Raw genomic sequence first — 25,111 nt, 5'->3', positions numbered from 1 at the left:
CCTTTCACCTTCTTTTACTTGCCTGGTGTATTTTTTTTTTTTAAAGTTAATACAAAAATATATTCTCTTGAAATGTCATATAGAATCCTAAAGAATGGTTAAGAGTAATTATAAAAATTTTTCAATGACCATAAATATGGTTAATATTCTACTTTAGCAGAACATTTTAATATCTAACTGAAAAAAATATATAATTTGAAAGTTAAACACAAGTAAAACATTTCTCATTTTAAGTCAAAGTTAAGTTTTTAGAACACATAATGATTGAAAAACTTTAAATTTGGTATTTTTTGATACTGAACAACTTGATTAGTAACACATTGAACATTTTGTAAAAAAAACTTCTAACTGTCAAAAAATTCTTAAGGATTTGTGTACCTGTTTGTCATGGTAGAAAGAAACTCAAAAACAATGTTGAAAAAATATAATTTTATTTATTTAAACAGCTTTCGGGTCATTTATTTCTTATCACTTCTATTATTGACTTACCATTTTGTATGATGTTACGAGGCAGCAGAAGGTATTATACTGCTTTTTTGACTCGTAAAGTGTACCTTTTCAGTCCAAATGACTTTGCTTATCATTTAGTTTTGAAATGCAGAGAACACCACAAAAAAGTAACCCTGATGAAGAGTTGAGTGTGATTCTTCAACAGACTCCTGTTAGGTATGAATTTTTTTCCTTCTGGGTTTTTAAAATTTTGTTTTATTATATATTTATGTATGCCACAAATATATATTGAATGCTCTTTGCATTTCAAGTAGTTTGCTATTTGCTAAGAATATGATTATTAGACCTAGATCTGTCTTTCATTAAAAAATATAACTTAGAATGGGAATGTGTTCCATCTCAATACATAAAAAAAGAAAAAAAATGACCATTTGGTCTGCATGCAACCTAAAAGGATTAGAACTATTTTTATGTCCTTTTCCTTACTTACTTTCCACATCTAATCTGTTAACAAGTCTTGGTGAGTTTATCTCCAAAATATTTCTTGAGTCTATCTACTGTTCTCCATTTCTACTGTCACCACCCTTGTCCAAGATATCTTTCTCTTTCTCTTGGATTTTTGTAGTAGCCTACTAACTGATCTCACTGCTTCTACTCTCATTACTGCTGTTTTCTCCCTGCCACCAAATCTTCTTCAGAGAGCACCCCCACCAGTAATATTCTAGAATGTAATTCAGATCATATTCATTCTGCTGTTAAACCTTTGATTGCTTCCTATTTTAGTTGAAATACAATGCAAATTTCTTTATAGTGCCTATTAAACCTTATATGATCTAGCTTTTATTGCCTCTCCAACCTCCAGGTTGTTTTCTTGTTCATTATGTACTAGCCAGTTTCCTGAAATCTCCAAGATCTTTTATACTTGAGTACCTTCACACTTGCCTTTCTCTCTTCTTAAAACTCTTCCTTCTGTTCTTTCCATGAGTTACCAACTGCTACTCTTCCTTAAGGTTCAGCACTATTTTAAAGATTTATTTCTTTCTGAAGTATTTTCTTTTATTCTTTCTCATAACATCCTTTTAAATTCCTTCATACTGTGTATCATAATTTGTAATTATAAAATCATTTGTGTGTTTGCTAGTTTTATCAATATCCATAATAGCCTTTTAAGTTGTGTACCACGCGGACCATGACTTTTTGTTCACCATTTACTAATTAGGACCTAGGATAATACTTGGTACATAGTAGGCAATCAGTAATATTTTTAACTGACTATATAAACATATAAAATACATTTTTATAAGTATCTTAATAGACTTTAGAGACAAGTTAATGAGATGGTACAAGAAAGGACTTTATGAAGTGATGTTTGAATGAAGTTTGAAATATGTAAGGATCTATGTCACAGGAGACTAGTGTTTTAATGGGTGGGTACAACATGTGCAAAGGCATAAAGCAGGAAACAGTGGTATATCTGGGAAACCTAGCTGCTCTGTATTGATGGACTATAAAATAGGAAAATGAAATGGAAGGAGAGGAGTGGGGTACTAGATTATGAAGGACCTTATATGTCATATTCACAAGTTTTGACTTTATCTTGTGCACAGTATAACCTGTTGACATGAACGAGTGTTAAGCAGGGGTAAGAATAAAATAAGACTTGATTTTTGAAAGTATACATGTGAGAGGATGGAGGAGAAAATGGTGAAAAATAGAGACCTATCAATCTGTCACAATGGTTCTTAACCAGGGGTACAAATTAGAATAACCTGAGGAGTTTTTCAAAAACTCGTAGGCTATACTACCTTAGACAAAATGAGTGAAAAACCTCTGGACTGCTATATTATAGCAACTCAGTTAGTTGAGAGTTGCTGAAGATTTGAACCAAGATAGACAGTGGAAATGAAAGCACAGGAACAGAGTCAATAAATATTTGATGAATTCATATTTGGATCGGGCATTTATATAGGATAGGAAGAAGATGTGTAGTAAGTAGTAGGATATGAGGACCTTATAGATTTGGGAATAATCAGGGAGAGTTAAAATCAGAAAAATAGACAAAGCTGCCTGTAATGACAGTGTATAATGGCAAGAATAGATGGGTAAGGGCTGAACCCTAAAGATTGCTGGCATTTAAGGATTAGATAGAAATTAGAATAAAGATAATTAGAAGTGTGATTGTGAGTTCAGAGAGTGAAGGCAAAAAAGCCAAGGGATGAGATGGAGTTTTAGCAAAGAGAAAGTGTTTAAGAATATCAAATGCTTCAAGGAAGTCAAGTAGAAGAACAAATGAGAAAGATCTTTGGTTTAGCAATTGGTCATTTGTGGCTTCAGTCATTGTGGTTTAAATGGATTAATGGATGTACAAGTTATAGAAGCAATATATTTGAAAAGTGAGGAAGTGTAGATACCAGTGTAGAGAGGTTTGAGAACACTGAACACATTTTACTAAATAATATTTTAAGGACCCTATCAGTCATAAATATTCTACAGTTCTTTGCATCATTAACTAGTGCCACAGTAGCAATATACTGCTACTCCAAAATTGGAACATTAATATTTAGTATGCCCCCACATACATAAAATTATAGAATTAAAGAGATCAACTTATTCTTATAATGGTGACTTCTAAAATTAAGTATGCTTTCTTTTCGAAGATCTCTGTAGTCACTTAGTCTTTTACTTGAGTTACTAAGTAATTTACTGTCTTTATTCTAAGAATATTAGTATTTAATTATAGTAATGTTTTTTTAAAAGATTACTCTTTTGATGCTAGTTTATATTTTCTCATCAAATGCCATTAGTTTGACCAATTAATGTTTTATTGATATATAGTTATATTAGTAAATAAGCATATCAGTTCTTTAATTCTAAACTCACTGATTATGAATACATCCTTTCTTAAATATTTAAGTAAAATTTAATCCCACGTGAACAATAATGTACCAAGGGTTTTATAAGTTTTATTTCAGAGAACTTCTTAAAGATAAATGGGAGAGAATGAGTTAAAGATATGTTTAACTTGTGTAATAGATACATTTCATTTTTTTCTTTTTTTCCTTCATTGCTTAACACTCCTTCCTATTTTTTTCTCTAGGACTGTTATGAATACTATCCAACAGTTAATGATGATCCTAAATTCAGCAAGTGATCAACCATCAGATAATCTGATTTCCTATTTTAATGTAAGCCATATGTAACACATTATTTATTGTGATATTTTGGCAAATAAATTTGAAATTAGAAGTTAAAATACTGAGTATTTTTAAAAATATCCATCTCTCAACCAATATATTTAAAATTAGATATATTGGTAGTATTGTTCTTTTTAGACAGCGTTACTTTAAATTTCCTCTTGTTTACTATTTACCTTGTTCAACATTCTTTCTTGCAATTTAGACCTCACTTCTGAGGTCATTTTCTTTTTTCTTCAAACACATCTTTTATAGTGTCTTCGTGAGAGTTATTTTAGGATGAACTTACAAGTTTTTTTTTTAGAGTTTTATTTAGATGGCAAATTGCCTACCTCACGGTGGACATATTCAGAAGATTGGTAAATTTTTCTTTGATTTTCCTTCTTAGTAAATCAGAGTTCTTCATTTTTAACATTAATGCCATCTTTCCTTCTGTGTGTAAGTAAAATCTCTGAAGCTTATAGACATTTTAATGAATGTTTTGGCAACAATAATTTTACTACAGGAAATGCTTCTTCATTACCATGTTTCTAAGATTTGTGTGCTTTTTTTAAAGGAAGATTTTATAAATTTTTAAATCACATTTCACATTTCAAAGAAAATTATAGTTAATCTTAATTTTCAAAATTATTTTCTAATGTATAATATTTTGAATGTATTTTATAAAGATTATAAAATAGTCTGGTTATAGCTGAAGAAAATCAGGTTTGTGATATAGTTTAATAATTACAACTTGAATTGCACAGTTTTTAATACATAATATGTATTTTAATAATTATCTTGTGATATTTTAATTATTAAAGGTGATATAGCTCATCTTATATATTACGTGTATTAAATTTTTTTTGTAACCATGTATATCTTACGTTTCTGAAAACATAGCTTAATTATTTAGCTAATTCATAACTCTTTGAAAACACAGTTTTAAATTAGGAAATGATACCAAGCTCAAATCTTAGTTTTACTTTTATCATTTGCTTCTTTGGGGATAACATACATTCCAGTATAACTCTAAATTGAAGATTATTTCTGAGAATATATGAGATTCTTTTTAATTACGGTATACTTGACATGTAACATGTTAGTTTTAAAAATTCAGTATAATGATTTGATATTTGTATGTATTGCAAAATGATTGCCACAATTAGTCTAGTTAACATCTGTTACCATATTTAGATACAATTTTTTTCTTGAGATAGGAACTTTTAGGATCTACACTCTTAGCAACTTTCAAATACACAACACAGTATTATTAACTGTAGTTACCATGCTGTATATTATATATCTCCATGATTTATTAATTTTATAAGTGGAAGTTTGTACCTTTGGCTTCTTTCACTCATTTTCCCACGCCCTGCCTCTGGCAGCCACCAATTTTTCTCTGTATTTATGAGCTTATTTTTTAGTTTTTTTTTTTTGTTTATTTTTGTTTTTTAGATTCCACATATAAGTAAGATTATATGGTGTTTGCCTTTCTCCGTTTGACTTATTGCACTTAGCATAATCCCCTTAAGGTCCACTCATGTTGCAAAGACAAAATTTCCTTATTATTTTTTTTATGGCTGAATAATATTCCATTATGTGTGTTTTTTGATTTATTTATTTACCATTGACGAACACTTAGGTTTTTCCATATGTTGGCTGCTGTAAATAATGCTGTAATGAACATGGGGATTGCAGCTATCTTTTTGAGTTAGTGTTTTTGCTTATTTTAGATAGATACCTGGAAGTAGAATTGCTGGATCGTATGGTAGCTCTAGTTTTAATTTTTTGAAAAACTTCCATATTGTTTTCCATAGCAGTGCACCAATTTACATTTCTACTAGCAGTACATAAGGGTTCCCTTTCCTCCACATCCTATCAACATTTGTTATTTTTTATCTTCTTGATAATAGCCATTCTAATAAGTGTGAGGTGATACCTCACCATGCTTCTGATTTCGTTTCCCTGATAATTAGTGATCTTGAACATCATTTCATGTAAATGTTGGCCATCTGTATATCCTCTTTGGAAAAATGTCTTGTTCAGACCTTGTGCTCATGTTTAAACTTGATTTCTTTTTCTGGAGTTGAGTTGTATGAGTTCTTTATGTATTTGAGATATTAATCCCTTATGAGTATATGATCTGCAGATATTTTCTCCCATTGAGTAGGTTGCCTTTTCATTTTATATCCTGCAACTTTACTGAATTTGTTAGTTTTAACAGTTTTTTGATAGAATCTTTAGGGTTTGCTATGTATAAAATCATTTCATCTGCAAATAATGGCAGTTATTCTTTTCCCTCTCCAATTTGTATGCCTTTTATTTCTTTTTATTGCCTAATTGCTCTGCCTAGGACTTTCAATCCTTGTTTTGTTCTTGATCTTGGATGAAAAGCTTTCAGCTTTTCAGCACTGAGTGTGATGTTGGCTGTGTTCTTGTCATGTGTGACCTTTATTACGTTAAGGTACATTCCCTCTGTACCTGCTCTGTTAAGGGTTATTATCCTAAATGGATGCTGAATTTTGTCAAATGCTTTTTCTGCATCTATTGAGATGATCATGTGATTTTTATCCTTCATTTTGTTAATGTGGTATGTTACGTTGACTGATTTGTGGATGTTGAATCATCCTTGCATCCCTGGAATAAATGCTACTTGATCATGATGTATCATTCTTTTAATGTATTGTTAAATGTGGTTTGTTTGCTAATATGTTGTTGATGATGTTTGGAACTACATTCCTCAGGGGTCCTTTTCTTGTGGCATCCTTGTTTGGTTTTGATATCAGGGTAATGCTGGCCTCACTAAATGTGTTTTGGAAGAGTTCACTCCTCTTCTGTTTTTCAGAAGAGTTTAAAAAGGATTAGTACTCTCTTTTGAATGTTTGGTAGAATGCACCAGTGAAGCCATCTGGTCCTGGACTGGTTTTTGATTACTGATTTAATCTTCTTACTAGTATGGATCTGTTCAGATTTTCTTTTTCTTCATGATTCAGTCTTGGAAGTTTGTATGTTTCTAGGAATTTATCCCTTTCTTCTAGGTCATCCAGTTTGTTGACATATCATTGCTTGTAGTAATCTCTTATGATCCTTTGTCTTTCTGTGGTATCAATTGTAATATTCATGAGACTCTGTTTTTGATGGATGGAAGAGCTAACAAATATTTTTCCTAACCTTTTTACAGAAAATATACATAAGTGTGTTTTTTAGTTGTACTTTTTGATCACTCATATGCGAAAATGAAGTTTTTTATGTTCATCTTCTTTGTTTTTAGTAATTATGTTTGTCTAGTTATTGTGGAAATATTTTCACGGTATAAACAATTGAAAGTAAAATCATATAGATAGTATGTTAATTTTGGTTAACCAAGTATCGTTGACATTGATTTCTGTTTCTCCTTCTTAAAGAACTGCACAGTGAATCCAAAAGAAAGTATCCTGAAGAGAGTAAAGGATATTGGATATATCTTTAAAGAAAAATTTGCTAAAGCTGTGGGACAGGGTTGCATAGAAATTGGGTCACAGGTAACTTGAGTTCATTTTGATTACTGTAGCTATGTTTGAAATGTACCCAAACTGTACAAGTACTATTATGATATTTGTCCAGTATTATAAAATACTGGCAGGTACTTATCCCAGCTACCAGTGTATGCTACTGTTTATGGAAAACTTCATGAGAAAAAGGCGCTCCATTATAAAAACAAAAAGTAGACATGTCGAAAATTTTAGAAAAATTGTAGAACTTTTAGAAAAATCAAGTAAGAAAAAAAATTAAAATTCTAGATGCTATTAAATTTTTGTTGCATATGCTTTGAATTCTACATTTGTGAACATGCATATACTTACATGAATGGGATCATATACATATACATGTCATTGATCTATTATATTATTTTAACTATTATTGTTATTATTTCAGAAAATCTAAAACTAATATACTGGGTAAGAATATGGGCTCTAAATTAGAACCATGTGATTCTACCATTATAACCAGTCATTTAACTTCTTTGAGATTCAGGTTTTTATATTTTCTCTGCTTTGTTGTGTGGCCTTAATGAGGTAATGTATAAAGATATGTTTGAAAACTGTATTCTATTGTATACATTTATTTCAGTGTAGTGAGGTTATATTTTGATGCCGTGATAATTTTAAACAATTGCATTTAAAAGTGTGTTTTGTTTGCATACGAAATTTGTGCTCATATACTGAGATGAGGGAATATTATTTATTTGCTTGTGTGTGTCTATCTCTGAAATTTGATTATTCTTTGAACTAATAGGAACTAGTTACTTGGTTAAAACTTTTGCTGATAAGATCAGTTAAATCTAATTTTTGCCTTTGCCTGTTTTATAGACAGAGACTATTTTGTGAATCCTGGACAGCTATCTTGAAAATACATGTCCTAGGTCACAAAAAATATTACATTAGAATGTAAAAATAGTACCAGGTACATAATATATCTATATCTATATATATTATCTCTGTTAAATGATGTCGGCTGAAGTGGAATGAAGGAAAACAAATTACTGGCCCTCCCCTGTTGATAATTTACTGGGAATGTTAACCATTATTTTATACCTAAGTCTTTAGTTTTAGAAAGGCTAGCTTTTGTGATCTCTTGGTAGCTATATTCCTAAAAGAGTTCTGAAATGTGTTTTTCACAAGAAAACTTTTTAAAATAATTGTGATTTTTCTAAAATAGTGGGATCTAATTATTTTTCTTTATTTGTAGCGATACAAACTTGGAGTTCGATTGTATTACCGAGTAATGGAATCTATGCTCAAATCAGTAAGTTGAAAAGAAAATAATAGAAACAAATTCAATGCTGACTTTAAAAAGGTTTCAGTTAAACATTTTTTTTTTTTATCTGTTTTAGGAAGAAGAACGATTATCCATTCAAAATTTTAGGTAAATTTTTTATCTTTAGTACAACTATACTTTTTTATAGAAGTAAATGTTTCAAAAGCATTCTTTTTTTTGTTTTTTATTTTTTTTTAGCAAACTCCTGAATGACAACACCTTTCATATGTCTTTGTTGGCATGTGCCCTTGAAGTTGTAATGGCTACATATAGCAGTAAGTTAAATTTTAGTAAATAAACATTTTAGTTTAATGTAAAGTTAAAAAACAAATCTTATCTAAGGTGTGGTATGGGTTTTTTGGGGAGTGAGGATGGCATTATGGAGAAGAAATATGTATTTTAGATCAGTATATACTGAAGAATATAATTCGTCATAATAAACCATTTTACTGCCTTATTATCTGAATTATTTCAGGTCATTTTGGGAATAGTACTTCACTAGGTTCCTGTTCTGGGCTATACTGAATCCAGGAGATGTACCTATTGAAACCCCTTCAAAGACTTATGAGACTGTAAAATGCCAAAGGAGTGGGTGCTAAGCAGTAGCATTCGCTGATATGGAAACACTGCTATAGACTCTATGATCATTTATCTAAGGATACAAATATATAATAGAAGAGAAGCTTAAATTAGTAAACAAATGTGAAAGACTGAATCCTCATTAATAACCAAAAAATGCATGTTTATAAGAGATACCATTTTCTAACCAAATTAGCAAAATCTTAAAGAAGCCTTCCAGTCCCCCCACCAAGGGTTAATGAGACGGTTAAAATGGGTGTGCTAATGCATTGCTGGTTAGATATTAAACCTGTTCCTGATGTAAGCTTGGGGTCATTTAAATCTTTGAAAATTTAATATTAGCTGTGAGCCCTCTGTGTAGGAAAGTATGTGCACATAAAGCTCAAGATTTTGAAACCTGCTTCCTAGGAATCTGTGGGCTCCAGAATAAAAAATTCTGCTGTAAATAAAAAATTTTTGTTTAGCCTTTTTACTGTTGTTTTAATTTTTTGTTTGATAAAACCTCCCAACCTAAAAATACATAGTTCAAAGCTTAATGTTTCATACCTGTTACATTTTTTTCTTTCATTTTTAGGAAGTACATCTCAGAATCTTGATACTGGAACAGATTTGTCCTTCCCATGGATTCTGAATGTGTTTAATTTAAAAGCCTTTGATTTTTACAAAGTGATTGAAAGTTTTATCAAAGCAGAAGCCAACTTGACCAGAGATATGATAAAACATTTAGAACGATGTGAACATCGAATCATGGAATCCCTTGCATGGCTCTCAGTAAGTAAAATAATAAAAGATATTTATTATTAATATAAATAATTAAAGATATGTAAATGAACATGGCTAACAATTATCAGTTAGTGAGAGGTATTAAAATTTACCTCAAAAGCAAATATGTAATTTCATGAATAATGTGATTTCAGTGTACAGTCTTAAGAATCAAGTGGAACATTAAAATGGAGTTTCGTTTGAGCTCCTCAGCAGTCTGATAAGAGTAATTTATTTAGTAAAAGCTTTTCTTAACGGATAGCACTTTAAAACAAAGCTGAAGTTTTAAAGAGTATATGAGCAATTTCATGTTTGAAAATTTAAATGTCTGCTCTTAAATTCCAATAAAATAAAAATTTTGAGATTATCCTATTTTAGATGATTTTAAAAGTACAGTTTTTTAGTTCAATTTATTGAATTTTTGTGTCCTATTGTTAAAGGTAGTCCAAAAATCTACACTATTGTTCAATTATAGTTATTGTTTATAGTGTTATAGATAGGGCAGAAATCAGATTCTCTAGATACCTTATTTATGGCATATAAACTGTTGATAAGGTTTTGTTTTAATAAAGGTGGCACTTTCTATGTAGTAATAATAAAATATTTGTTTGAAATTCTTCTGTTATTCTCTTTAAATCTGCATAGTTGAGTAAAACTTTGTGAATTATCAATTTTGCAAGTTAATATAGAGTTGGTTTCTTTTTCTTTTGAAACTACGTTGCATACTAAGTTTGTATTTTTCTGTTCATACCAGTGTATAGAAATGGCAATGAAACAGTAAAGAGTAATACTTTAGAATCCTAATCTGTAAATGTAACCTTCATTTTAATTTTTCAATGTTTTAAAAACTTACTGGCTAAGAGATGATTTGTGTCTGTTTTCTTGTATTTCCATATAGACAGAGTGGATAGAAAAGGAGAAAAGTCGGGGAAGTTTATAGAAAGACGCTGCATTGCTATTATTGAATTTAGTAACTCCTTTATACAGGAGCTTCCATTTTATAAGAAAAGGAGCAGTTATGAGAAAACTCAGAAACTGAGGGATTGAAAGAAAGTAGCAAAATAGATAGATAAACAAATGAATAAAATAAGTAGAGAGTACTTTTCAAAAGAGGCTGATGTGCCCTCTCCTTGTAGAAACTGAAATCTAGACATTTATTGTATTATCTGAAAATGAATATTCACATTTCTTTTAGAGAATTAGTTTCCATCAGTACACTTCTGCTGTATGCCTTACATTGGGGTCAACATTGTGAGGATACAGAAAACACATGGACTCTGAAAACTGTACAGGATATAGTAGATATTTACTGTTTAAAATTGCTTGTGCTCAAGCCTGTTTAGTCCTTTTAATAGTGTTTAGGATTCTAAACAATATTTCTTTATTTCTGAGAATTTTTAAAGAAAAAGTGACATGCCCAAAGTCTGGAAATAATACATTTTGTTAATAATAGGATGCTGTGGAGGTAATAAACCTTTGTCTTTAAAGTCTGTGTCGTATTTCTGAGGGATGATATTATAGTTGACTTTTCCTGTCATGTTTTTAATGTGCGAGTTTAAAAAAAAAAATCACATTGCTTTTTAAATCATAGAGAGAATAGTGAAGTTAACTCGTGCCACACAAATAGAACACTGTGACTTTTTCCTGTGAGAATAATTGACATTTTAGAATAGGGACATACTATAGATATATTTGAGCTTTCACAAACTTTTACTTTTTTTTTAAACTGAACTGTGATGTATATAATGAAAAGAATATTATATCACATTATAATTCTATGACGTTTTCACAAATTGAACACATCCATGTTACTGACACCTAGATCAAGAATCAGTGGAAATTTCATAGTTTTTTGATTCTGTCACAAGATTTTCTCATTAATTAGTAAGATTAATGATTAATAAGAACATAGATTGATAAGAATATATTCATAGTGTTGTACCTAGGGAAACATTAATCAAAGGGCTACTTACCCTTCCCAAATAATTTAATGGTAGAATATCTTTGTATTTCTTTAATATTTGATATTTTTTTATTTTTTAATTACAGTTGACATTCAATATTAGTTCCAGATATACAGCATAGTGGTTAGACACATATATATAACTTATGAAGTGATTCCTCTAAGTCTTGCACCCACCTGACACCATATATAGTTATTATATTATTGACTACATTCCCCAAGCTGTACTTTCCAACCCTGTGACTGTTTTGTAACTGCTAATTTGTACTTCTTAATACCTAGATCTTATTTACCCAGTTCCCCAAACCCCTGACCATCTCGCAGCCATCAGTTTGTTCTCTGTATCTATGAGTTTATGTTTTGTTTGTTTATTTTTTAGATTCCACATGTAAATGAAATTGAATAGTATTTGTCTTTCTCTGTCTGACATTTCATTTAGTGTAATACCCTCTAGGTCTACCCGTGTTGTCTGAAATGGTAAGACTATTCTTTTTCATGGCTGAATAATATTCCATTGTATGTACCACTCTTTTTATTCATTCATCTTTTCATTGGTGCATTTAGTTCATTGACATTTAAAGTAATTATTGATAGGTATGTAGTTGTTGCCATTTTATTAATTATTTTCTAATTTTTTTGTAGTTCTCAGTGCTTTTCTTATTCTCATACTCCTTTTGCTTGTATGTCGATGGCTTTCTGTACCATTTTGTTTGGATTCCTTTCTCTTTATTTCTTGTATTTCTCTTGCAGATTTTGGGTTTGTAGATACCTTGTGCTTTATATATATCAAGCTATGTTTATAGCAGTCTATTTTAAGTTGATGGTTGCTTAAGTTTGAACACATTCTAAAATCACTACCATTTTTACTCACCCTCTCCACATTTATGTTTTTGAAATTTTTTACGTAGTTTTTGTGTGTGTGTATCCCTTAATTTACTATTGTAATTACACAAGATCTTTCTATCTTTGCCTTTTAACCTTTGTACCAGATTTACTGTTTCTTAATACACTGCTTTTATTCTTTGTTTGCTTTTGTCAGTGAGAATTTTTTTTTTTTTTTGGTTTTAAGTCCTTGCTTGTCATCACTTTGAATGTTTCGTGCCAATCTCTCTCTCTAGCTTGCAAAGTTTCTATTGAGAAATCAACTGACAGTCTTGTGGGAGCTCCCTTGTAGGCAACTAACTGCTTTTCTCTTGCACTTTTAAGATTCTCTTTGTCTTTTACCTTTGGCATTTTAATTATGATGTTATTATCCTATCTAATGTATTTTATATATATTTTATCACGAGAAGTTTGATATGAGTCTTTTTTATTTTTTCCCTACCTCTTTTTAACATGTTTGTGTTTTTCTTTACCTTCTTGAGCATATGAAATATAGTTAATAATAACTCTTAGAATCTGTCTACTAATTCCAACATCTATATCTTTTTAGATCTGTTTCTATTGACTGATATTTTTCTTTTTTAAGAGTCATATTTTTTATGCTTTTTTTTTTCTTCCTGCTATATAATTTTTTTGTGTGATGCCAGATATTGTGAATTTTACCTTACTGGTTCCTGGATATTTTCATACTCCTTTCGCTATTATTGAGCTGTGTTTTGGCACACAATTTAGTTACTTGGAAACAGTGTTGTTTTTAGAGAAAGCCAGAGGAGTTTTTAATTGGTGACTAATTTTTCCCCACTTATTGAGGCATTGCCCTTCTGATAACTCTTCCTTATGTTCCATATATCACAAGGTCTTTCCACTCTGGTTGGTGGAAATCAGAACTCTTCCTGGCTCAGTGTCAGCTCCTAGAATGGTTCTGCTTCTTCCAATGGTTCTTTTCTTGGCTTTGGGTAGTTTCCTCACATGAATGCACTGATTGTACTCAGCTGAAGTCTTGAGAGTAACCACCCGCAGACCCCTATAGCTCTGTCTTTGCAGCTCTCTCCTTCCTGTGTTACTCTTTGGTATTCTGTCCATCTGTTTTTAGCTGCCTCGGCTTCCTGTAATTTTCAACTCTGTGTCTTCAACCAAGGAGACCATTAGGCTCTAATTCAGTTTCTCCTCCCTGCACTGTAGCTTCGAAACTCTCTCCAGGTAGAGAGCTGAGGCAGTGGTGGGGTTCACCACTTGTTTTCTTTCCCTCAGGGATTACTGTCCTCTGCTTCATATTGTTCATTGTCTAAAAACTATTGTTACATTTATGGTGTTTGATTTTGTAGTTATTTAGTCTCTGTTCTTTCATCATGTTTGAAAGAGTTATGCATAGTGTTTAGTGATTCATAAAGTATTTTAAATATATGTATATTTAAATAATATTTAGGGTCCTGTATTAAATGCTTCCTATCTTCTGATTAATACTGTTTTCAAAGAGGACAATTTATTATATGGAAAGCTTAAGAGTACTAGTTACTATTTCCTTGTATTAAATTTTAATGAGTCATAACAAAGTTGAGTCTCCTTTACATGTTGTCCAATGTAGCTGACTTATTAAATGGGAATCTGTGATACTATTTTTCTGTAGTCACCAAACATTACCGGGTTTCTTCATTCAATTACACAAATATTTGGCCAAAGCACTTTTATTTCTTTTTTTGATATTTTTTCAAATTTTAAATGAAGGCCTATTTTATACATCAGTACAGTTGTAATGAATAGCTTTTTTGACAGGCTTATAAACAATTTTTTAAACTTCTTTAGTGTTCTTTTGAAATGTCAAACTTGACAGGAAGTGAACACAAAAGAGAGAAAAGCCTGTGGCTTTGAAAAAGCCCCAAAGGATATCTGGTGTGTGTATTTGTAGGGTGGATCATTAACCTCTGGTGCACTTTGCACAAAGGTTTTAGTATTTACCATTACACATTGTTTTTTTTTAAAAAATGTTTCATTTTACTAAGAGCTGTGTTTCAGGAAGGTGAGTGAATTGTAAGGTGATGATTAAGCCATATTTAACATTTTTAAAAATATGCACATGTACAATGAATATGATGCCATGTTATATTTATACAGCAGCCATGCTTCTACAATGAAAAATGTTGGTTATTTAAAAGTCTCTCATGAGTTATTTAAAACAACCATATATTTACTTTAGGCCAGCAAAAGGAAACATTTTATATTTTTAAAATCTAATTTCTTCTGAAAATATACTTAAGGCTTTATCTTTCACTCTGACCAATGTGTTCTTAATTTCTTGCCCTTAACTCCCACAGCTAACTAGTAGCTTCTCAAGTAATTTAGGAGATTTGACTTCATCATTCCAAACTGAAATTACTTTATTTTGTTCTAAATACAACTTTGCTTCCCAATATCTATATTTTTACATTACCTTTTAAGTCATTAAGGCTTGAATACAGAGCATTCTTTCCTTTTTCTAAGAACTTATAATAGCTCCTCATTGCCATTCAGAAAAATTCAGCATCGCTACTCTAGTTGTGATAATCTGGTGTTGCCTTACCTTTCTAGTCTTCCTTCCACTATTTCTCAAACACTTAGTATAGACAGAGAGTAAACCACCTTATCCAGTGACAGATATCATGGCCTAATATGGGACATGGAATCTGAAGACCTGGCTTTAGTCCTAGCTCTTCTATGTACAAAGTTAATGTCTTTATGTCTTAGTTTCTTGCTTTGTAAATTGAGACTGACCAAAAGGTTTGGGCCCTTTTAAGTCAAGTATTTGATATTTCTCCAAAAATATTTAAATGGCAAGAATTATTTGCCACTACTGAATGTGGACATATATTGCTTTGGATTGCTTCATGATTTATAAAATGTTGGAGAAAAATTATTTTTCAGAAAGGTAACACAAAAGTCTCATTACTCTAGTCTCCTTTAGCTGAGTTCTTTCCAATTCTCCTTGGACATATCTGATATTCTGTATATCAGATATTTTTAAGGAATTGTACTTGCCCCTGTGAGGTTTCTAAAGATGTGGAAAATAGCCCCTAGCCTTGAAGGAGCTTGAAATGTAGGAGAAAAGTAAATCACTGTGATAAACTATGAGTCAATGCAGAGTCAATGGAGGGAGGAGTGATTAAATATGGATGAGAAAAGACTTGCACAGGTGTAGAAATGTAGAAAAACACGGAATTAGTAAAGCCTGGAATGAGACATATTGGAGGAAAAATATGGCCCAGCATTTGCAATGGTAGATGCATACTAATTTAAAACTTATTTAGTCTTAAAAGTTATAAAGTTCTTAATTTTGTTAAAAATGGAAAGCTAGCTCTGTTAGTAAATGAAATATTGTACAAAAGTTAATGTAACAGATAACTCTGTGCACTAATTAAAATTTTTTTTGAGGGAAATCTTGAAAGAAAATATGCACTTCCTTGTCTTCTTCGACAGAGGGTATTTAATTTTACTTTTTCCATTTGAGCTAGGGACATCATTGTAAACATTATATATTATTTGTGGACTGGACTTCCATTTGCCCCTGGAGAATATTGTGTTGTATACCTAGTGTTTTAGTTTTTATTGCCTTTCCTCTCTCTTTTCCTGTGAGTTATCCTCGGTGTTTCCGGTTTTACCAGTCCACAACACCTGTTCTAAGTTGCACTCCTAAGCCGATTTAATCAATACACACTATTGTAAATGCTCTTTGTCCTTTAGGGTTTTAGGCACAACTAACTTGACAAAGTTCTTTTTGTTAAGGGGTTATTTGTTTAGAAGTGCTTTTCATACTTTAATGTCCATAAGAATCATCTGGAGATCTTGTTAAAATACAGATTTTTTTCAAGTAGGTCTAAGGCAAGGCTTGAGATTCAGCATTTCTGACAAGCTCCCAGGTGATTCTGATGTTATTAGCCTGTGGGCCACTCTTTAGAGTAGCCAGATGCTAGATTACTGTAAAGCCCTTATATTACAGGGCTTTCATATGAAATTCTCTCTTGGTTCTTTATACTAACTCTGCAGTGTAGATGTAGGCATATTAGTTTTCTAATATGAGGAAAGAGAAACACAGAATATCTGTAAAGTACTCCTTTCATTGTACCACATTATTTCTGTTAAATCATTCACACTGTTTTTATTACCACTATAATACATATACTACCATATAGAACAGTATAAAAGGCAGCAGCATAAATAGAAATTTAATTTTATTCTAAGTGAAAATATAATGTATGTATTTTTTTATCTTGAGTAAAAAGGTAGATATTTTGCTTAAGGGCTAGCTAGTAATAGGAAAGGGAAAAGGTAGCATTTGTTAATCTCCTTTTTTCGGTGGGCTATTGCCGTTGGTATAATATATTCCTCAGGAAGAAAAAATGAAAAGAAGACATTACAAAAAAGAGTGAACTTTATTTTAAAAGGAAGTACTATTTGTATATATATGTTTCATTCATGGCAGCTCTCAGAAGTGAGATTTTAACATAAGTATTTTTAGAATCCGTAATAATGTAGGGTTGATAAAATTAGGTATTTGGGTTATCCTTCAAGGAGATTGAAGGGAAGGATGAAAATAAGGTGAAATGGAAAACTAGGTCTGTTTTCATAAACTGAAATGTTAAAACTGAGTTTTCTCTATTTTTAATGAAAGATGCCAGGTATGTGTAAAGTCTTCCATAAGAATTAAAAATGGTAAAGCCTGAAAAGCAAAAATAAAAGAGGACAGTATCTTAGAAATATTTGATAGTGACCTTGTGTTCTACTAGTAAACTAATTTAGAGAGAATTTTAAAATAGATATGCAAAAAAAGTACATACTATTAAAATAACGATAAGTTAGTTCACAGAAATAATTATCCACTGAAATGGGGTAAATGATTGCTTTAAAAGATCTAAGAATATAAGCTCAGTAAAGTAACTCTTGATAATTGTTAAGAATCAATGAAGCATTAAGAGGTTTTTAAATGTAGTTCCTCATGTTAAAAAACAGAAAACCCCAAAAAAACTCAGATAACTTATAAATTAATACAAATCTGTATTAAATACTTACATGAGGTTAAGTTCTCAATCTAGATTTGTTTATGGTTTTAAACAAAATCTTACCATATCTAAACCTTTGCTCCAGCTCCTTCTTGTCTTGAACCCCAAGTTTGATCCCTCAGTCTTTCTTTTCATTAAGCATTTACCTCCTTCTTTAATCTTCAGAATACTGACATGTGAGAAATTGCTAGAGTTCACTGTGGACTTGTCCATTCATGTGCCTTTCCCCCACCACCCATACTATACATACTCTTTGTTCATGAATCCGCACAGGGACTAAAGAAATTCAGGGATGTTAAAAAAAAAAAAAAGCCAACAATTAAGAAATTCCCTTAGGTAGCTCATAGAAACTTGCTTTAGGAAGCAGTGTTTGTAAAAGCTGTCTCTGGTGTGCATTGAAATTGTTCCTGGTCATCATACAGACCTGCAGCAAAATGATCCTTGATTATGTCTATGACATTTCATTGTAGGAATCACAATAGATAACATTTTTTGCATGTGTGCTGTTATAGGTACTGTTAAAAGTGCTGAGATATGGTAAGTTATTTATTTTGCACAACCCTGTGAAATAGAAGCTATCATTTTCACTGTTTAACAGATGAAGAACCCAAGGCACCAAGAAATTGAGGAAGTTTTCATTGTCCACAAAGCTAAGTTGATGGCAGAGCCAGAATTTTAACTCAGGCTATAGGGTTCCAGAGACGGCTCTTAACCTCTGTGCTGCCTCTTGGTGGTTATTAGTTGACTGTTGTGTATATGCATCATTGTGATTAGCTTTTTTATTTGTGTTTTCTCTGTGTTTATATCTCTCTCTTTATGTCACTATGCCGCAGGAGAAGGTGCCTGGGCTTTGGAGTCACCAGATCTCCAAAGAAATAAATTGCTATCTCCATTTTACAGATAAGGAAAGCTGAGGTTTAGAGATGTCATGTAACTTTTTTTAGTGTGGTTTTGAGGAAGTTATGTCTCTATAGCTCAGGTTTCCTTAAGCTTCTGTAAAATGGGGATACTAATACCTTTCAGAGTTATTGTGAGGAATAAATGAACGTTTATGAGAATGGTACATTTTAGAAATATCACAATTGGTAATGCCCTCTCCTTTACTATACAGAGATTTCTTAAGAACAGAGAACTGGGAATACAGTTAAACACTATTGGACCCGTTTTCCCTGGGTTGCTATAAGTATGTAGAACTTCTCTTTTTTCTCCGAGATTCTCCCTTCCCCCCATTGCCTTCAAAATGGAAAAAGTTCGAGGAATAAAAGATATCACTAAACTCCAGCATTGTTAAATGTGGGCAGTGTTCAGTGTTACACTGCAGTTGGAATTTGTTATATTGCTTTAGTTATGAATCATGTCAGTAATTACCCTCAGGACAGTGTTAGTTCATTATTCAAGTACAAACAAGAAGGGAGATAGCAGTTACAGAAGAATAGCTGAGAAATATCCTCTGTTCTTAACCTATGTGTATGGGAGCACTTGGACGCTTGTTCAGAGGGTGTTCTACAAGGTCATGATGTTAGAAAATTACTTGAATATAGTCTTAGAATTTTCAATCTCTAAATGTGTAGTCCTATCCTAACTGTAATAATGAGGAAGGGCTCTGGAACTTGGGTGTGCAAGAAACAAAGAGTTGAAGTATCTCATGAGGTATCTATTCTAATTAATATAGTTTCTAAATTTTCTAGCATAAGAGTCTATTATTAATTAGTGAGTTTAGTATAATTTTAGAACCACTTAAGGGCAAATATTCTTAAATCATCTAAGTTCATTTACCTTTAATTATAAAATAGAACCAACTTTTTGACATTTATTTTTTCCACATATTTATGGCTTGTTTTTAAAACTCTGAACTGTCTGTCACAGCCTAGTTTTTAAGTGCAAGTTAGTGGCCTTTGCATATGTGGTTTTATCAATTTATTTATTGGTTCTTAGTATTTTCCATTATTGTCAGAAATAGCCAAATATCAAGAGTATTTTTGGTGTCTTCCTGTAAGTGCTAGATTTAGAACATAAGGAAGTAAAGAATAGGAAACAGCTGGATTTGTTTCTCTTTCAAAAAACCTTTTCTATTCTTGCTAAATTTCAGTGTCTCTTGCCTCCAGTAAATATAACGATTTCTCTTTAAGATTTTGATTATACTCTTTAAGAATTCTTCAAAGACTTACAAAATCTGGCTTGCCATCTTTTTTTTAAGTTCATTTCCTTTTAGAGAGTTTAATATCTGATCATTATACTTTTGCCATGTTTTAAAATAATTTAACTGTCTAAAAGTTTTCATTTATGTATTAAGTAATACTGGTTTTTATAGCTTAAGTTTTATCACTTCAGGTTTTTTTCTTTTAAACATTAAAATGAGAAAGATGGACAAGTAAGATGACTGATCTGTTACTAACATTTGAATCATAAAAATGAACATAGGGTTCCCTAATCTAATACCAAATTCTTGAAAATAGAAATTTGTCTTGAAAATACAAACGTTTGCATTATCTCTGTTATAGGCATATTGGACACTTTTAATACTATGTGCTTCTTCTAACTCATATTGAAACAGGGTCTTCTGAAAGTAGACATTTGTACAATTCAGTTTTAAATTAAAAATAAATGGCCTTGGTGGATGAAGATGGATAAAAATTGCCCCGACAATGCAAAAATGATATCTGTGACCTTTGTAATTATTTCTCTAGGAACAACTCTATAACCTTTTATAGAGAAATTATTTATACATGTCCGTTTCTCTTTTTTAATACATGTCCTTATTTTTTCCTTCTCTTAAGTAGCTAGGATTATATAAAGTTATATCTCTTTCAGTCTAAAGAAGTCATATGAGACCATGACAATTTGGCAGTTTTGGCCAACAATTTTGAAACCAGTTATTTTGGCCATCAGCAGAAATTTCATGTGTGGCATGTAGGCCAAAAGGTGTAATTTTTTAGTTCTGTGTCTTAAATAATATTTGTTTTTGTTTAAATAAACTGCTTCTGCTTCATCAAGTAATATACATAAAATTCTTTTCCTGAAAAGCCTAAATTATAGTCAAGTGCGAATGTTTTACTCTCATGTAATTAAAGTTCTTTATTTTAAAATAAAGAATTTTAATAAAGTGATTCATAGGTTTTTATGCCCCATTAAAATATGAGTTAACAATTAATAATTGGTTAAATAGTAAGAAATTTATCATTTTTTTAAAGAAAATTAACTTGAAGGTTATATTTATAATATAAGGATTTGCTTTGATGAAAAAGCCCTTGGTGTGTTCTTTGTTGTTGTTGTGTTTTTTTTTTTAATTTAAGTATAATTGGTATATAGTCTTAAATTGGTTATATTAGTTTCAGGTGATTTGACATTTTCATACTTTACAATTGTGATCACCCATTAATTATAGTAATCCTCTGTCACTGTGTAAACATATCATAATATTATTGACTAAATTCCCCTTCCTCTTTTCACCCATTTCCCCACTCCTTCCTTTCTGGTAACCATCCCTTTGGTCTCTATTTCTGTGAGTCTATTTTTGTTTGTTTGTTTTTTAATTTTATTTTTTTTGGATTCCACATTTAAGTGAAAACATACAGTATTTATCTTTTTTCTGCCTGACTAATTTCGCTTAGCACAATACCCTCTAGATTCATTCATGCTGCAAATGACAAGATTTTATTGCTGTGTAATATTCCATTGTATGTGTGTACCCCATCTTCTTTATTTGTTCATCTATCAATGGACACCTAGGTTGCTTCCATATTTTGGCTATTGTAAATAATGCTGCAATGAATATAGGGGTATATATATCTTTTTGAATTAGTGTTTTCCTTTTCCTTGGATAAATACCCAGAAATGGAATTGCTGGGTCATCTGGTATATCTACTTTTAGTTTTTTGAGGAACCTCCATACTGTTTTCCATAGAGGCCGTACCAGTTCGAAGTCCCACCAACAGTGCACAAGGGTTTTCACATCCTCGCCAATACATATTATTTGTTTAATATCAGTAAAAAAGGTTTATGTAGTATAACTTTCTTGTGTAACTTAGACTGTGCAGTTGCTTTTAAAAATGAGAATATTTATGGTTCAAAATAGCACACTGACCACATACCTTTACCTCCTTTCTTCCCCAAACCCTAGAGGTATAATGGAGGTATAATTCAGCAGTACTGAGACTCTACAGTGGGAAAACTGCGGAGGGAAGTTGAGGGATTGATTCAATTTTGAGAAAAAAAAAGTAAATGAGGAGTGTATTGATGGATACCACAAAATAGAGAAAACTGCAGCTCTGAATCCGCACAGGAAAGGGCTCTGGCGGAAGTGGGAGCCTTAGTCTCTAAGGTAAAGTAGCAGGTACAGAGAGCCAACCAATAACCAGGAGAGTTTTCTCAAGTGCTGTCTGCCATCACAGACTTTAGCATGCATCAGAATCACTTGGAGGGCTTGTTAAAACACAGATTAAAAATCTCTGGGCCCATCTCTAAAGTTTCCGGAGTCCTAGAATTTGTATTTCTGACATGTTTCTGCTTATGCTAATACTACTAGTCTGGCACCTACATTTTGAAAACTGCAATCTGAGAACAGCTTGTCCATGAAACACCTGGAGCAGTTCCCCACCTAAAGTCATGCCAGCCTATAAGAATCAGGAAAATGTGTCTACTTTTATACTAAGGAATTAGAAAAAGACGTCACCTGGACACAGCCACTCTAGGCTTGGTAGGTAGTTTAGGCTGAAGCTTTGTGCTTTTGTGCAATGCACAAACTATACAAATAGATGCTTGGTCCCACCCTAACTTTTGTGTATGTATACACACACAGCTATAACTTCCTGCTGGTGCCTGTAAGAGAAGCAGAATAGAAAGTGAGGTAAATCTAAACTTCCATCACAGACTTGAAGAAAAAGAAAAAAAAAAAATAGGAGGAGAGGTGATTCTGCCTAAGAGGAAAATCTAACTAACTATACTATGCTGCTAGGTTTTATTGCCCTTGTTTTGGTGTTTTGGGGCACCTCAGTTCAAAACCAATCTATTCATCTCCAAATGAAAAACCAGAGAAAATTGAGGAGAGAAAATAATAATTTTAAAAAGTAACAGAAGAAAAATTTCCGAAGCTGATGAAAGCCAAAAGGCTTCAAATGGAAAAGACCCATAAATACAGAACCAAGCAGGATGGATGAATGTAGATATATGTTGGTGAAAATTCAGAATTCTAAAGGAAATGAGGAAATTATAAAAACTTCTAGAGAGAAGTAGTAAGTTATTTACAGGGTAATAAGATCCAGATCAGCATTGCAGTTCTTAACTAGAATCCTATTTCTGAATGACACTGTCAAACATGAAGGTAAAATGAAACAGCTGTCAGACATGCAAGGACTCAGAAAGTTGATCTCTTGACTATTCTTTTCAAGATAAAATTACTAGAGAATGTGCTTTACCAAAATGGAAAAGAAATCCAAGAAAGGAGAAATCACAGGATCTAAGAAAGAGTGAAACAGGAATGCAGAGAGGAAAAAAATGGGGGAAAAAAATCCTAGGATTCAGCAGGCCTAGAAGATAGTTGCTCCAAAAGAGAAGTTAGATAGCTATATAAAAAATTTCTTCAAGAACAAAGTATTTTTAAAAAATGTATAACCTCATCTAAATGTTGGAGATTCAGCAGATATGGTTTAAGGTTGATAAATCAGTAATAAGAATTATGGTGATAATTGTAAGAATTGAATTCTTGTATCGGAGAAGTATTGATAAATGAAAATTTGCCTTTTTTTCCCCTTGGGCTTTTGAAGAATTAAATGAATCATAGGTTTGATGAAACAAAAGGTAATTTTTAGTTTCTTTACATTTTTCTGTGTAGTTCTAAAACATTGATTAGAACTACATTGATAAATATCCAGAGTAGATACTATATAAGTAAGTAGATGTTAGTAAAAATTAATCTTCTGTATGGCAGACAATATATAATTTGTTCTTAACTCTATACCCCTTCCTTCCAATCTCTCTACTCCCTCTTTTTCAATCCTAAATGTTAGGTGCTATAGAGAGTACAAAGAAGTACGAAATATAGTCCCTTGCTTCAAGAAGTTTAAAGTGTCTAGTTAGGAAGATAAGACATAGTCATGTCAAAAGATAACTAATGAAGGCAGTAAATAAATGCAAAATAAGCGATACAGAATATAAGCATTATCAAAGATTTTGGTTAGGAGTTGAACTGGGCCTTGTAGAATGAAAAGGATATTATCAGAGAAGAGGAAAAGAGTGACCTTTATTGACTGGGGTAGGGAAAGGGGTGAGTGGTGTGTCACGTGACTGAATGTCTTGAGTCTAGAAAGTGAGAGTGGTGAACTCAGGGTAAATAGTAGACCAACTTAGAGTTAGAGATTATCTTGTTTGGGAGATAGAAGAGAAAACAAAATATTGAGTAGGTAAATGCCAGATTTTGGTGAACTTTGAACTTTGAATTTGGACTTTTAATTCAATGGACAATGTGACAGCTTTCAAAACTGGAAATTAATCGGTATAAAAGGCAATTTAATAGGTGAGTCTGGTTGAGCTATCTAGGATAGGTTGAAGGGAGGAAAGCAGGAGCAGGCTGAGTGAGGGAGTAATTGCAGTATAGTTCCAGTACAACATGGTAGCAGTAGTGAAAATGGATGCTGAAAGGAAGGAATGGATGAAAGTTATAACTGTCAAGAACGAGGAACATAGTATATGAGGCATGGCATGGACCTTACATATTATCTAGTCCAAAACCCTTAGTTAAAGATGAATAGGTCAACATGCAAAAGTTAAATGACTTAACTAAAATTATACTGCTTTGTAGAAAAGCCCTGAACTAGAACTCATGTCCATCTTTTAATTGAACTTTAAGGTTCATTTATCCAACAGATAATTATTAAGACCTGTTATATGCCACTAATAAAGATGTACTTGTAAGGTTTGCTTATTTTTATTTTTTTATTTTCCATTCTTTTTGGCTTTATTTTGGGGTTTTGTTTGTTTGTTTGTTTGACTATGTAGGACAAGAGGTGGCACATACAGCCCACAGGCCAACCACCTGTGTTTTATAAGTGAAGTTTTGTTAGAACACAGCCACACTCATTCATTTATGTATCATCTATGGCTCTTTTTGCACTGCAATGCAAAGCTGAAAAGTTGTAATAGGATGATATAACCTGGAGGCCTAAAATGTTTACTGTCTGACCCTTAAAGAAAAGGTTTCATGATGTACGATATTATCATGTTTCCCAAAGTCTTACACTCAGTTGTTATTACCTTCGATATCCCTTCTACACCATTTCCCACCCCATTCCTTGTTTTTTAGTTTATTGTTTGTGTGTGTGTGTGTTTTAAAATAAACAGGTATATGTATGTTTTCTTATTTTGCCTTTTTCTTACACAAAAGGTAGCATACTGTTGTTCTTTTATTCGCTTTTTCATTTAACAATACATTCTAGCTATCAGTCCACAGAGATCTCATTCTTTATTAGCTGATAGTA

General features: G+C 31.8%; 1 protein-coding gene across 2 annotated transcripts in view; it reads left to right on the top strand.

Moving 5' to 3' along the window:
- Nucleotides 1-25,111, top strand: part of RB1 (RB transcriptional corepressor 1) — a 122,612-nt gene that overhangs the window by 49,107 nt on the left and 48,394 nt on the right. For both annotated transcript variants that reach the window (XM_036228587.1, XM_036228588.1), the window contains exons 11-17: nt 589-666; nt 3,548-3,635; nt 7,031-7,147; nt 8,355-8,411; nt 8,500-8,531; nt 8,622-8,698; nt 9,577-9,773. In XM_036228587.1, the coding sequence (XP_036084480.1) occupies nt 589-666; nt 3,548-3,635; nt 7,031-7,147; nt 8,355-8,411; nt 8,500-8,531; nt 8,622-8,698; nt 9,577-9,773 (646 nt within the window). The remainder of the gene's footprint in view (nt 1-588; nt 667-3,547; nt 3,636-7,030; nt 7,148-8,354; nt 8,412-8,499; nt 8,532-8,621; nt 8,699-9,576; nt 9,774-25,111) is intronic.

The sequence above is a fragment of the Rousettus aegyptiacus genome, unplaced genomic scaffold (assembly GCF_014176215.1).
Source record: "Rousettus aegyptiacus isolate mRouAeg1 unplaced genomic scaffold, mRouAeg1.p scaffold_m13_p_11, whole genome shotgun sequence".
NCBI lineage: Eukaryota > Metazoa > Chordata > Mammalia > Chiroptera > Pteropodidae > Rousettus > Rousettus aegyptiacus.
Note: the sequence above shows the minus strand (reverse complement) of the source record. Positions and strands in the feature narration are given on the sequence as shown.